Source organism: Drosophila rhopaloa, unplaced genomic scaffold, assembly GCF_018152115.1.
Source record: "Drosophila rhopaloa isolate 14029-0021.01 unplaced genomic scaffold, ASM1815211v1 contig_155, whole genome shotgun sequence".
NCBI classification, from domain to species: domain Eukaryota; kingdom Metazoa; phylum Arthropoda; class Insecta; order Diptera; family Drosophilidae; genus Drosophila; species Drosophila rhopaloa.
Window position 1 is genome coordinate 10232482 of NW_025335034.1, and position 12842 is coordinate 10245323.

Consider the following 12842-nt stretch of genomic DNA (forward strand, 5'->3'; position numbering starts at 1 on the left):
ATATAAGCATAATAGTTAAAGCAAGTATTTTAACTCAATTCTTAACATCTAAGCGATCTCTCATCCACCGGACCACACTTATACAAGCGACAAAAGCTTTGTTGCTGTCCATAATTGATTATTTGCTCTCGAGCTTAAAGGAAGATATATCATCTGCAGTGATAGTCTGTCCACCCTGCAAGGAGTACAAAACTTCTACAATAACAATAACCTTTTATCCGAAAATCGTCACCACTGCATCAAAAGCAATAGAAAAATTAAACTATTATGGGTCCCGGCTCATATAGGAATAATTGGGAACGAGTTAGCCGACAAAGCTCCGTACCACACAATCATACCTGGAGTACAACAGGACATCTGGAAAAACATCAAAAACATTCTGCTGGACATCGAACTGGAAGACTGGTCGTCGTTTGACCACTGGTATAAACAATTCAACCCCGACAAGAAAGACATCAAGTTCACAACTTCGATCAACGGAAGGGCAGGCGCCATTCTCACTCAATTAAAAACCGGACACACAAATCTCACACATAAGCACATCCTTCGCTCTTACCCCGCCATCAAATCTATTAACTGACCTAACAGCTACCAGCTATAAACTATTATTATCTTTCTTACGGATATATAAAATTATACATCAAATTTAAACACCCCTATTAATTATCTAATATCCCCTCTCATCAAATGTTAAATCACAAATATAACCAAATTGTTATCAATTTGTCGAGACGATGGCCACAGCAGCTAGTTACTTCTTTCCCTAAATTAGTTATTATATTGTAAATGCGATTTATGTATATTACCTAATACTGAAATAAATAAAATTTTAACTTAGATCGCGTCCCGGCTCTATTTAGGCAGGTTTCTTCCAGAAAAGAATTTTTTGGATATCAAAATAAAACCAAAAATCGTATTCAATCCGATGAAAAAATTATTTATTTACTTTACCATTGTCCTCCTTTACAAACGCTTTTATTAACTACATTTTTTTAAACACACTTTCAATGCTGATATTTTTCGTATATGGAAATTTAAACGTACACAAATCAAAGGAACAGAAAAATGCAATGAAAACCTTTCAACAGCTATTTATAATTATTTGATGTTTAACGCTATATAATTATTTATAAATAATTGCCTAGGCTTAGCGTTGAGAACGAGTTTTTATCGGTCGCATTATTGCATTATGCAGCTACCAGAATTATTACTCCATTTCATCCTCCCTTGTTGTATTTGGTCGCAGTAAAATATTATATGTATATAAAGCAATAATGTCACGCCTATTTCCATGCCTGCTTGAGCAATTTACGTGATGCTAAATGCTTAACAATCAACGAACCCGATGTGAGCGCGACTAGCACTATGGTAATGAGAATATAGTCAAAGTCTTCCTTTAACAAATCGAACGTCTTTGAAGGCGCCACACGCGTAACGAATAAATCTGGAAGAGAAGATTAGTTTAGTTGGTTTTAATTTGACAATAGTATGTGAAATAAAAATATAACGGTAAGTATATCTCTTGCTATAAATAAATTATACTAAATTATGAATTTTACTCAATGAACTCAAAATCAGGGCCCTGTTTTATGAATAATGCTTACCTAAACCCGTAGCAACGACTAGACAGGTACTCTCCAGACCACTGGGCGCAGTAAAAATATTACGAAGACGGGCGACCGTCTGGTTATAATTAATATGGCTCTCCGTTGGCAAAGGCAGCTCTGGTATGTAGGGAATTGCTCCCTCCTCACGTCCTTGAGTAGTGGATGCAATGGGGCGCCGTGGATCCAGCAAATGCCATGGCATTTCAACAATGGAACCACTGGCGGTACCGACTAGAAATTTTTGTTGTATTGTAACATGATACTCGATAATCAAATAACTTTTAATAGCTTACTCAGCACATGTTTATTGGTAATTCCACGCTCTGTGATCGTTTCCCTCAGAGCTTCAACAATTGTTGGAAGTATATAAGACTGACGCTCCACAAGAGGCATCGGTGGAGCTTGCAAGGAGCTCCAAACACTGCTGTTCGCCTGAGTCTTGCCTTCGTACAGCTCAATGGTCGCTGTGAAGAGGTACATTTTGAGGGTACAAATTTGTTGCATTTTATCAAAGTTTTTACCCTATTTAACTTACTTATTTCTGTGCGTCGCACTTTCTCATTGAAGTAGGAGTAGGCAAGCCAGTTTTCTGAATGAACAATGCTCAGTGGAGCACGCACCTTGCGATGCGTTATGGTAAAAACGACGGAGCCGGAGACCACATCAACCAGATACAAATTGAGCACGGCTGAGATAGGTGACATGTTAAGGGATTTCAATTTAAATAAAGTACATGCAGACTTACATTTGTGTGTGGCATCTGGCGCCTGTGTAACAAAGGCCACTAAATTGGGGTTAATGTACTTATATAGCACCGATCGGTCGCCCAACACACGGCCCTGGGAGTGGACATGCTCGATGGGATTCTTGCCGGAAACTCCGATAATCTGCTGTTCTGAGTTGTGGCCGCCTAGGCGGGCATTCCAAACATGCGTGCTCGACAATTTCTAGCGGAAACATGTCAATTAGTTGATAACCCTCAGGCTGTACAGTGTCAATACTTACGCCGCCCGCATATTTGACGAAGAAGCCGGCCAACTCCGCGGTTCTTACATCGGCTGTGTACAGATACATGCCATCGGCCTGTGAAAGACAAGCAATACTTTAAAGGTAAACCGATTTAGAATAGTACCTCTCTTTTTACCAATGGTGCCGCGTGTTGGGGATATACATGGACCTTGTTAGAAGCATCCAATAACAGAATCCCCTTTACAAAGTCTTTTTCCGTCTCCCCTAGCAACGAGAGCTGCTTGATTTTGTAGTCCAGCTGAATGAGACCTCCTTCCGATGGTTGTCCAGTGATGGGATTAAAGCGGTAAAGCACACCATTACTATTAACCTATGAATAAAGTTTGGTAAGCTAAGAATTTATATTAATTATTAGTCAGACTTACAGCATCTTTGCCTAAAATAACGCAAAGAGGCTGGAGTGGAAAGTGTTTCGCCGACCGCTGAACAATCAGACGCATCTGCTCGTCATTATCAAAACCATTAACATTGGGAAGATACAGCTGCCAGTGATGCTTTCCCGAGATGTTGTCGATGCCAAAGATCTTTCCAGCACGCGTAAGTAGAACCAGAATCTTGTGGAGACCAAAGGAATCGCGGACCAGGCCAGCCCGCTGAGTATCCGTGGGCGGAGGACCGAGGCCAATGACATGAAGGAACAAGCTCCTAATTTGAACAGCTTGTGTCGTGATGCGACGCAAAAAAGCGCTGGCAATGTCTCCTGTTTAAATGAAAAAGTAATAAAAATGAGCAATGAAATCTCTTTAAATAATATATCGAAATAGAAGCTTCATACAGACAATAAAAACTACCAAATCAATCATTAATACATACAACTAATAAATTAAAATCAATTATTTTACAAACAAGGACCTCGCTCCCTATGAATACAATTGACATTCGCCAAACGAAATAGTTATTATTAATTATTTATTGTCAAATAAAAAATAGTTTTGCATGCAAATGTGTATTAGTCAACTTTCGTTTTTATACCAATTGTATTAAACTGTTTTTAAAATTATGCCCACAATAAAAAAAAAAAAATAAAATTGCAGGCCTGCTTTATTATGGATATTCCACTTACTTTCAAAACTTGTGAAATCCCCTTTTGGTTTGCATCGTCAAAAATAAATTTTTTACAATTTAGCTTAAAGTAATGATAATACAAAATACATTAACACTCACCGGCCTTGCCCTTCATTTCGCTCTCCAGAGTGCCTTCGGTATCGGCAAGTGGTAGATCCACAAACTGCGAGTCGATCACATTGGCCAACGCCTCCTCACGCGTCCAACGAATGCGTCCTTGCTGCACGGCCACAATGGATTCGGAACTGGTGCTAAAGAGAAAAAGGCAACTCTTGCCATCGCCATTGCGCTTTTGCTTGCAGTCGAAGTTGCTTAGCGATGGAATGCCAAAGTGAACGGGGAAGGGCAAACTCTGCTCTATCTCAGTCGCCGGCGCGCAGTTATCCAGATATACGGCATTGATCTTGAGAATCTTTCAGAAAATAAATTAAACGGAACAATAAGTTGTCAAACTATAATTATTTTTAAGGAATCACCTACCCCAGAAACCAGATCTGCATATGCCAAGATCTTGCGGTAGTTAAAGCTGCCCACGGTGAAGCTAGAGCTTTGCAGTCCATTGCATACAGATTGGTCCTTGTTGACACTGACAAGACTGCCATCCACAATCACAACACCATTGAGACCCTATCGAAAAGTTTACAAAATAGTTTAGTGAAAATATAGACCAATATGTTATTTTTAGTGTAGATAAAATAAATATTTAAATTATAAATATATGATAATGAATTGTTATTTTACAAAATAAAAAAATAAAATATAAAAACAAATAATTGTTTTGGTAAAATACAATTAATTCATTTCATTAATCTTTAAGTATTTTAAAACAGATTCAAGTTCAAAAAATTGTGAGACTGATATTTATATCTCTTACCGCCACGGTTTTAAGTTTTCCCTTGGGCTCCTCCTCGAGCAAAGTCCGGATCACTTGACCGCTCTTAGACACCAGATCCAGGCTGATTAACTGCTTACCGTCCACACAGACGTAGAAGGTGCCACTGAGTGAGCAGCTCTCTGGAGTGATCCAGGAGGCCATCACTTTGCTGGTGCTGCCAGTGGTGTGACCAGAGCTGGCGAAATAGGCGGTGACCTCGAGGTGGCTCCGCCAGGCGGGCAGAACGTGGTAGAGCACAGATCTGCTGTAGAACCACAGCGCCTCCTGGGCGCGTTCCGTGTTCAGCGGCATGATGGACCACTCCCACTCGAGGGCGCCCATATTGGTGTTCCAGCCGCGCACCAGAGCAGGCGCATGTCCCTGTACGGTGAGCATGTCGAAGCCTAGATTGCTGCCCATCGGAGCGGCGGCCGTGTCGCTGCTGTCGTCGGAGAATCCGCTCACTTGCAGTAGCTTGATGTCGCCGCGCGGCTTTTGCTCGAGTATCTGGCGCCACAGCAGTTCGCCGGTCTTAACGCACAAGCTAGCCACCACTCCTTCATTGGTGCTGACCAGAATCCGCGGCTGGAAGTGGTTCAGGTCCACCCGGGACTGCTTCAATGCGCCCACATTCACGCCTCGCCTGCAGGAGGGACTTTTATCTGTCGGGTCAATGGTCAGTTATAAGGCCCACTCACCAGTCGAACTTCTTAATCTGGTCTTCGTAGAGCGCCGAGCAGGTGCTCAATAGCAGGAGCACCACCACCGAGAGCTTGGCTAGTAACCACTTCTCCTGCATGTCGTCCGACTTGCTTTCTCCCCTTCGACTCACGAGAGCTCTAGTTATTCAACTTCCGAAATCTTTTTATGTTATAAACTAATAGAAATCCACATTAATTCGTGTTTTCCGTCATAGCAAAGAGGATGAGAAGAAGAAATTGGCACAGGGTTGGCTTCGACAAAAACATCGATATTCGATTAAACCCGACATTCAAAACAATTGTTATGGCCTACTCACACATGCCCGTTTTGCCTTGCGCTCAAAGCTTAAGCCTAGTACTCAGATCGACAAACGAGTATGCTAGCGTAAAAACTTTAATCTTTCCAGTGTCACCAAAATTTCGAGAGTTCATCAGAATTAAGCGTGTTACGGTCGTACTGTCAATCAGCTGGGTTTGTTGACAAGCAGTTAAAATTCAAATATCGTATTTGCGGGAAAAGAGCCTTTAAAGGCAGCTGTAAAAAGAAATTAAAAAACAATACAATTTAAATTTAACAGTTGTTTTTTTAATTTACTGATAATTATTTACTAATTTAAAGTTCATAGCTGCACTTTTATTGTGCTTTTTCGTACATTCTTGACCTAAAAAACATGTTGCTCTGACAAGAGGCACCCCAGATAGTATTAATGTTATTTTGTCCTCACATGTAATCTCCTGCAATCGACTTTTCCGAGTTTTTTGAGTTTTTCCCTCCATGATAGAGATTATATTGGTCTTTGATCTGGGGTGCCTCTTGTCAAAGCAAAATGTATTTTAGGAATCTACGAAAAAACACAATAAAAATACAGCTATGAACTTTAAATTATCAAATAATTATCAGTAAATTAAAAAAAAAACAACTGTTAAATTTAAATTGTATTGTTTTTTAATTTCTTTGTACTTGTCTTGCCAAGGTATTTGATAATATCTTTTATAGGCTCTTTCCCGCAAATACGATATTTGAATTTTTACTGCTTGTCAACAAACCCAGCTGATTGACAGTACGACCGTAGCACGCTTAAATCTGATAAACTCTCGAAATTTTGGTCACACTGGAAAGATTAAAGTTTTTACGCTAGCATACTCGTTTGTCGATCTGAGTACTAGGCTTAAATTATCAAATGATTATCAAAACACTATTAAATTTAAATTATATTGATTTCTTATTTGTATAGCGGCAGGCATGTCGTAGTCCTTTAAAGGCTCTTTCCTGCGAATAAGAATTTTGAATTTTAACTGCTTGTTGACAAGCATGATGAATTACTGATGAATTTTCAAAAATGCTGTCACACTGGATAGATTAAAATTTTTCCGCTGGCGAACTCGTTTTTCGATCTGAGTTCTAGGCCATTTTTGTCCTAAGAAACACTCTGCTCTGACAGCAGACACCCAAAGAGATAACATTTTTTAATCTTTTCGCTAGGACCTGACGAACGTTTACCCAAAGCTAATTTCAGCAGACTGGCAGCGCTATGCTATTTTCTGGTTACCGGGGTGAAAAAACTGTCGAAAGTTTGGTCACACTGGAAAGATTAAAGTTTTTACGCTAGCGTACTCGTTTGTCGATCTGAGTACTAGGCTTTTAGTGTGAATAGGTCTAGAAATGATTTTTGTAGTTAGCAATTTTTTGTGAACCGAATTCCATCACTAGTTTTGTGAAAAGTCAGTTTAACGTCAGTGTTTATTTTGTTTTGGAAATACTACTCTTTTATCCCGAAAATCCTTCCAAATGTTTGAAAAGAAGAGCGACAAGATCAAGCAAGCTGAGCACAAGCCGAGGGAAGATGGCGTCGAACTGGAGAGCCAGTTTATCATGCGTGTACCAAAGGTAAGATATTGAGCCTTATTGAAACCAAAGCGGGTAATTGTTGATTTTATGGCTAGGAAATGGCTGAAAATGTCCATGAAGCAATAAATGCAGGCACCGTGAAGGATCGCCTGACTATCCAACTGGATCAGGATCTAAGGTACGGCGAAGTGCGACTAGACGACCAACTGCTATACACGAAACTAGTAGACTTGCCCACTGTTGTGGAGAGCTACAAGACAATCGACAACAAAAGCTTTTACAAGTCGGCGGACATTTGCCAGATACTCATTTGCAAGGAGGAGCCAGAGGACGAGACAGAGAAGGAGTCCCCCAACAAAAACAAAAAGAAGGATCCCAATAAAGTGGATAAAAAGTACCTGTTCCCGCACGGAATTACACCGCCCTGCAAGAATGTGAGGAAACGTCGATTTCGCAAGACTCTGAAAAAAAAAAATGTTGAAGCTCCAGAAATCGAAAAGGAAGTAAAGCATCTGCTCCGCATCGATAATGAAGCGGTCAGGGTTGACTACGAAATCATCAACGAGGAAGATAAGCCCATTGATGACCTGGATCAATCGGAAATAAAGCCTTACAACGATGCGGATGATGATCTGCAAGACGAAACCACTATGCATGCCAGCGATAAGGCGATCATGGAAATGAGCTCCCAGCAGGACATCAATGTGGAATCCGACGATGATGAAGCCAGCAACTTTCCCTCACATCGGGCGCCCAACATGGGAGTTGCCGCCCACGACATCTTCGGCGAGGAAGTGTCTACAACAGATGACGAGGATGAGCCCGAGCGGGACAACACCACCATTCAGCAGCGCGAGCTGGAGGAATCTTCACGTCTCTCGGCGGATGATTCACGGATGTCTGACTTCTTTGGCGCTAGTGGCAGTAATACAGGAGCCGGTGGTATGAAAATGGAGCGAAACGAGTTCAATAAATCCATGTTTGGTCATGAAGCCAGCAGTCCCAAGCTGAGCGCGGCCGGCTCCAGTTCCAACCTGGCTGCTCCAAGTGGCTTTTACGACACTCAGATGTTGACCAAACGAGAGGAGTTCGAGAACATGGAGTTTATAGACGAGCCGCAGCCGCAGTACTCGCAGCAACAGGTGCACCAGAAGATAAGTCAATTAAGGCGGCAGATCAGCGAGCTGAAGACGCAACAGGTACAGAAATCCACGGAAATCGCTTCCATCCAGAATGCCACGCTTAAACAACGTATGCAGGAGACACTCGATAATCTCTACACTCAGGTCATTGAAAGAGAACTGGAGCTGAAGGACTTTGAGAACCTGCTGGAGTCCTAAAGTTGGGACAGATTGCATAAGAAATAGTTATATTTGATACAATTAGTTATACAATTTTATAAAAGCTTATCCACCATAGAATGCCTTCGGGTAATTGTTTGAACTGAAACTGTGCTGCTACCAAGACCTACGCGGATAAGTTATATTTACTCATTGTGCATATCATTATTTCTTTTACTTTACGATAAGTATTGATAAGTAAGCAATTGCGATCAATATGTAATGTAAGAGACAGATATATTTTTCTACAAAGTTATGTGCATCGCACATGATCTACTTATGAAATGATGCATTACTTCGTTAAACCATGGTCATCGGCTTATTGAACATACCTTGGGCTGAACTGGACGACATCGAATACGAAATTTTATATCTTTAAGGCCTACCCATGTTCTTAAAGTATCCAAACGCTGATCACTGTAACGGTTCTCATCTAAATGTCTTTATTGGCATTCCCAATCATATTTTAAAGATATTCAATATGGACAACATAGAGGATTACATTTTGTACTATGAGAGTGAAATTTTAGACCAGACTTTTTTAATAAGTGTCTTTTAGTTTAGGAGAGCACGTGTGGCTCTTACTTAGGATCTAAGAAGGTAGAGTGCGTAAATAGGAATGGGAGGACTGTAATTCTAGATAAACTAAATGCAAAATTTGTGACAGCAATTCTTGGGCCTTTATGGCTTTTGATACTGCATACGTTATTTTTTTGTGGTGGGAAAAATGGTACAAAACTGGTTTCCGAAAGCTATTTTCTTACGAATTGCAGAGAGTCTTCAAGCGGCATCACCAGCTTAGCTCATCGGGTAGTCCACCTGGGTATTCTCCAGTGAGACAGGCGGTACAGTGTCCTGTGGGCTTGGACTTGTTATCCCCTGCATCCCTGTGCTTCAACTGGACAGCTTCCACGAGACCCCCCACACTAAGATATGCCAGACTGTCGGCGCCCACATGCCTGGCTAGTTGTTCGGCATTCAGTTTGTTGGCAATCAATTCTTCACGAGTTGGAATATTGATGCCCATATAACACGGATACTGCAGCGGCGGACTGGCAATGCGAATGTGCACCTCCCGTGCGCCTGCATCCCGCAGCAGCTTGATGATGGGTCCAATGGTGTTGCCTCGCACGATGGAATCATCTATCAAGACCAATCTCTTGCCGGCCACGTTCTCGGACAGAGCTCCAAACTTCTTGGCCACTCCCAACTGCCGCAACCTGGTCGAGGGTTGAATAAAAGTGCGGCCCACGTAGCGGTTTCTGCAGAGAACCTCAGCAAACTCTATGCCAGATTCTCGGGCATATCCATGAGCCGCCGCTGTTCCAGATTCGGGAACGGAGCTCACAATATCCGCCTTCACAGGAGCTTCACGCCACAGCTGCCGACCGCACTGTAATCTCACTGTGTAGACCATTTGGCCCTCGAAGATACTATCTCCACGGGCGAAGTAAACATACTCAAATATACAAAAAGCCATGCGCTTGAAGTCGGGCCTTTCCACGATATCCACCGTGCGGTAGCCACTCCGAGAGAGTTCCACAATCTCTCCTGGTTCCACTTCTCGTACGTATCTAGCTCCAATGGAGAGGAATCCGCAGCTCTCACTGGAAACCACCCAGCCATCAGCAGGAGTGTCAGACCTATTGCCATGTCCAGCATTTATGGGAACGATTTTTCCTATGCACAAGGGCCTATTGCCGTAGGTGTCCCTCACGGCGTAGATCTTATCCTTCAGCATGATTACTAGCGAGTATGAGAGTGGCGCCAGCATCATAAAATGCCTGATCCTGGCCGGCCAGTTGGGGCCATCCAGTTCGGAAACATCCTCCGGAGCACAGCATAGCGATTGAGCGATCAATTCACTGTCGCTGTGAGTGGACAAACCCACTCCTCTAGCCAGAACCTCCCTCCTCAGAGATTCGTTGTTGACCAGCTCGCCATTGTGAGCCAGGGCTAGTGCTCCGTGGGCCGTATGCACCACAAAAGGCTGGCAGTTTACCACTCCGGAACCGCCGGCGGTGGAGTATCGCGTGTGTCCGATGCCCAGATTGCCGCGAAGCTTCTTCATGGAATCATCATTGAAGAGGGTGCTGATCATACCCATACCCTTGTGCACGTTGAAGTTCTTGGAGCAATTGCCCTCGCTAGTGGCTATCCCCGCGGATTCCTGCCCGCGATGTTGCAGTGCCACCAGACCCAAGCAGATAACGTGTGCAATGTCCATTTGTGTGGGCCAATCCCCGCATGCGATGGCACCGAAAACGCCGCACTCGTGGGTCAAACCGGTTAGCTCCTTGCTGGCCGAGATGGATTTCGATTCCAAAGTGGAGGTCACCGACTGTTGTTGCTGCTGCTGCCCGACCATGCGCACATGTTGCGACTGTTGCTGATTCTGTGGCGGTGACATGTTGCTGCTGGGAGATATGTCCAATATGATAATTTAACTTTGCTTAATCCAGCTTGTGGTGCAGCTGGCGTCGATCTGACTTACCTGTTGTTTTACGCAACGGTTTTATTGAAGAAAAATCCTCGCACGCTCGCACGCAGCTTAGTTTTTTTTGTGCAGGTGGGGGAGGGGACGAGATCAAGCCTAATATCGATCGGTCGCTGCTATCGATAGTCGGAGGCCCTGGATCGATAACGGCATTCCTACAAACAAGGGGTTATGACCATTGTTTTTGAATTAAAATTATAAAAATAATATTGTAAAAACTATAGAAAATTTATTTATAATTTTGTATTAAGCAAAAAATTAATTTGTTAAGCTTCTAATACACTGAGACAAAAATAAGAACATTAACATTTTATATCAAGTTGAAATGACTTTAAATAGTTTGTGTGCAAAGGGGTAAGTATTGAAAACTAAATTAATTTAATACATTTAAAAATGCCATATGAAAGTGTCCTTTTCATTTTAAATTTGAGAAATGAACTAAATAAAATATTGAATATTAAACAAAACCTGTCCATCTATAAACTGTTGTTTATGAATTAATAAGAACATGCTGGAAAAACTAGAAATTTCCAAAAGGAACATCTGAAAAGCGAAAGGAATTGATGAATCATAACCTTTACTAAAAAGTGTATTTCCACGGACATTTATAGAAAAAAGTTTAGTTAATAAACTTGATAAGTAAAAAATTAAATGCGTTTTGTTATATTTTTTTGTGTCATGATTAGAGAATCGGAATTAAATGAAAACAGCCAACTTAAGTACTTGAATCGATATTCGAAATTTGCTTTGTACATTGTGCAAATTTGGTGATAAGATTACATGTGGAATAAATAATTCCATTAACAGAAGAGTGAAGAGTGGAGCCTCCTTGTCCAGGGTAACTAGTTAAATAACTATTTCAGAGGGCAAAGCTTATCCGTGAAGAAAAGAGCCTCCTTCAGCTTGGCCTTGTCCGCCTCGTCCAGGAGTGCCTTGGCCTGCTCAATGTCCGCCCGAATGGCGGCAATCAGCGACTCCAGGGAGTCGAAACTACGCTCGGATCGCAAGAATCCGACAATGCATATCTTAAGTATCTGTCCGTAAAGGTCGCAGTTAAAGTTGTGCAGCATGTGCGTCTCGACGCTCTTCTCCTTGTTGCTATAGTAGGGATTCCAGCCGATGCTAAGGACCATTTTGTAAACGGGTCCATTGTCCACGTTCGCCCAGCCGTAGTAAGCACCCGTGGGTAGTGATTCCGGCAGGGATTTCACCACCTCCAGCGGAAAGTTAGCTAACAAGTGTTTTGGTTATCAATTAGCAATGACCTTCGGGGTTCACCTGACGTCGCTACCAACCTGTTGGGATGCCCAGCTCCTTGGAGCCGCGTCCAAAACCACGGACGATTTCGCCGCTAGCATAGAGGGGTAGTTGGCTCAGCATTTCCCGAATTTCCCTGGACTCTAACCCTGATGTGCTGCGGTGGCGTTTGATATGACTTCCCCAGACCAACAGGCGGTTGATTTGCGCTATTCTTTGTGACCGCAAAGCGTAGCGGGCTAATTTATCGAGATTGGCGAAGAATCAAGCAGGGTTCTCTACAGAGCTCGTTGTTATAACTTCCTAGCCACTCACATAACTACTACTTTTCCCATTGATCAGCACAGTATTCACAAGCATAGACATTCAGACAATGTTCGCATTCAGAAAGTTAATCAGTCAGCTGTTTGCCATGGAGCTGCCAACTTTTAAAAGTTTTTCGGTGCAGTCGCGTAGAAAACTTTTTTGTGAGAGGGTTTGCCATTTCTGTCGGGGCACGAAAAAATATATTTTAACTAATAAATAAAAATAATTATAGTAATAATTATAGTAATAATTATTTTTCAATCAATTTTGTCTGTGGTATAGCCCAGTAAGACATTCTTGTCATACTTTTTAAGTGC

General features: G+C 42.2%; 4 protein-coding genes across 6 annotated transcripts; 1 reads left to right on the forward strand and 3 right to left on the reverse strand.

Annotated features, from left to right (window-relative positions):
- Window positions 1-916: 916 nt before the first annotated feature.
- Window positions 917-5516, reverse strand: LOC108050139 (ER membrane protein complex subunit 1). 2 transcript variants are annotated; one of them, XM_017131650.2, is made up of 13 exons: window positions 5274-5516; window positions 4576-5218; window positions 4182-4328; window positions 3801-4113; window positions 3700-3720; window positions 3002-3336; window positions 2752-2946; window positions 2613-2690; window positions 2353-2554; window positions 2143-2295; window positions 1901-2071; window positions 1605-1838; window positions 917-1444 (listed from the first exon to the last, which is right to left on the reverse strand). In XM_017131650.2, exons 1-13 carry the CDS (start codon window positions 5372-5374, stop codon window positions 1284-1286), a joined length of 2754 nt encoding a protein of 917 aa, XP_016987139.1. In that variant the 5' UTR covers window positions 5375-5516; the 3' UTR covers window positions 917-1283. The 2 variants fall into 2 exon arrangements, with proteins under 2 accessions (XP_016987139.1, XP_016987140.1); XM_017131651.2 differs by lacking the exon at window positions 3700-3720.
- Window positions 5517-6902: 1386 nt separating this feature from the next.
- Window positions 6903-8543, forward strand: LOC108050136 (transcription initiation factor TFIID subunit 7). The gene is made up of 2 exons (XM_017131647.2): window positions 6903-7164; window positions 7221-8543. Exons 1-2 carry the CDS (start codon window positions 7066-7068, stop codon window positions 8463-8465), a joined length of 1344 nt encoding a protein of 447 aa, XP_016987136.1. The 5' UTR covers window positions 6903-7065; the 3' UTR covers window positions 8466-8543.
- A 342-nt stretch (window positions 8544-8885) lies between these two features.
- Window positions 8886-11089, reverse strand: LOC108050135 (amidophosphoribosyltransferase). Of its 2 annotated transcripts, none has more exons than XM_017131645.1 (2): window positions 10960-11089; window positions 8886-10882 (listed from the first exon to the last, which is right to left on the reverse strand). In XM_017131645.1, exon 2 carries the CDS (start codon window positions 10873-10875, stop codon window positions 9256-9258), a length of 1620 nt encoding a protein of 539 aa, XP_016987134.1. In that variant the 5' UTR covers window positions 10876-10882; window positions 10960-11089; the 3' UTR covers window positions 8886-9255. The 2 variants fall into 2 exon arrangements, with proteins under 2 accessions (XP_016987134.1, XP_016987135.1); XM_017131646.1 differs by having other exon boundaries at window positions 8886-10879; window positions 10960-11079.
- Window positions 11090-11602: 513 nt separating this feature from the next.
- LOC108050137 (putative riboflavin kinase) lies at window positions 11603-12592 on the reverse strand. The gene is made up of 2 exons (XM_017131648.2): window positions 12258-12592; window positions 11603-12193 (listed from the first exon to the last, which is right to left on the reverse strand). Exons 1-2 carry the CDS (start codon window positions 12340-12342, stop codon window positions 11817-11819), a joined length of 462 nt encoding a protein of 153 aa, XP_016987137.1. The 5' UTR covers window positions 12343-12592; the 3' UTR covers window positions 11603-11816.
- Between the last annotated feature and the right edge of the window lie 250 nt (window positions 12593-12842).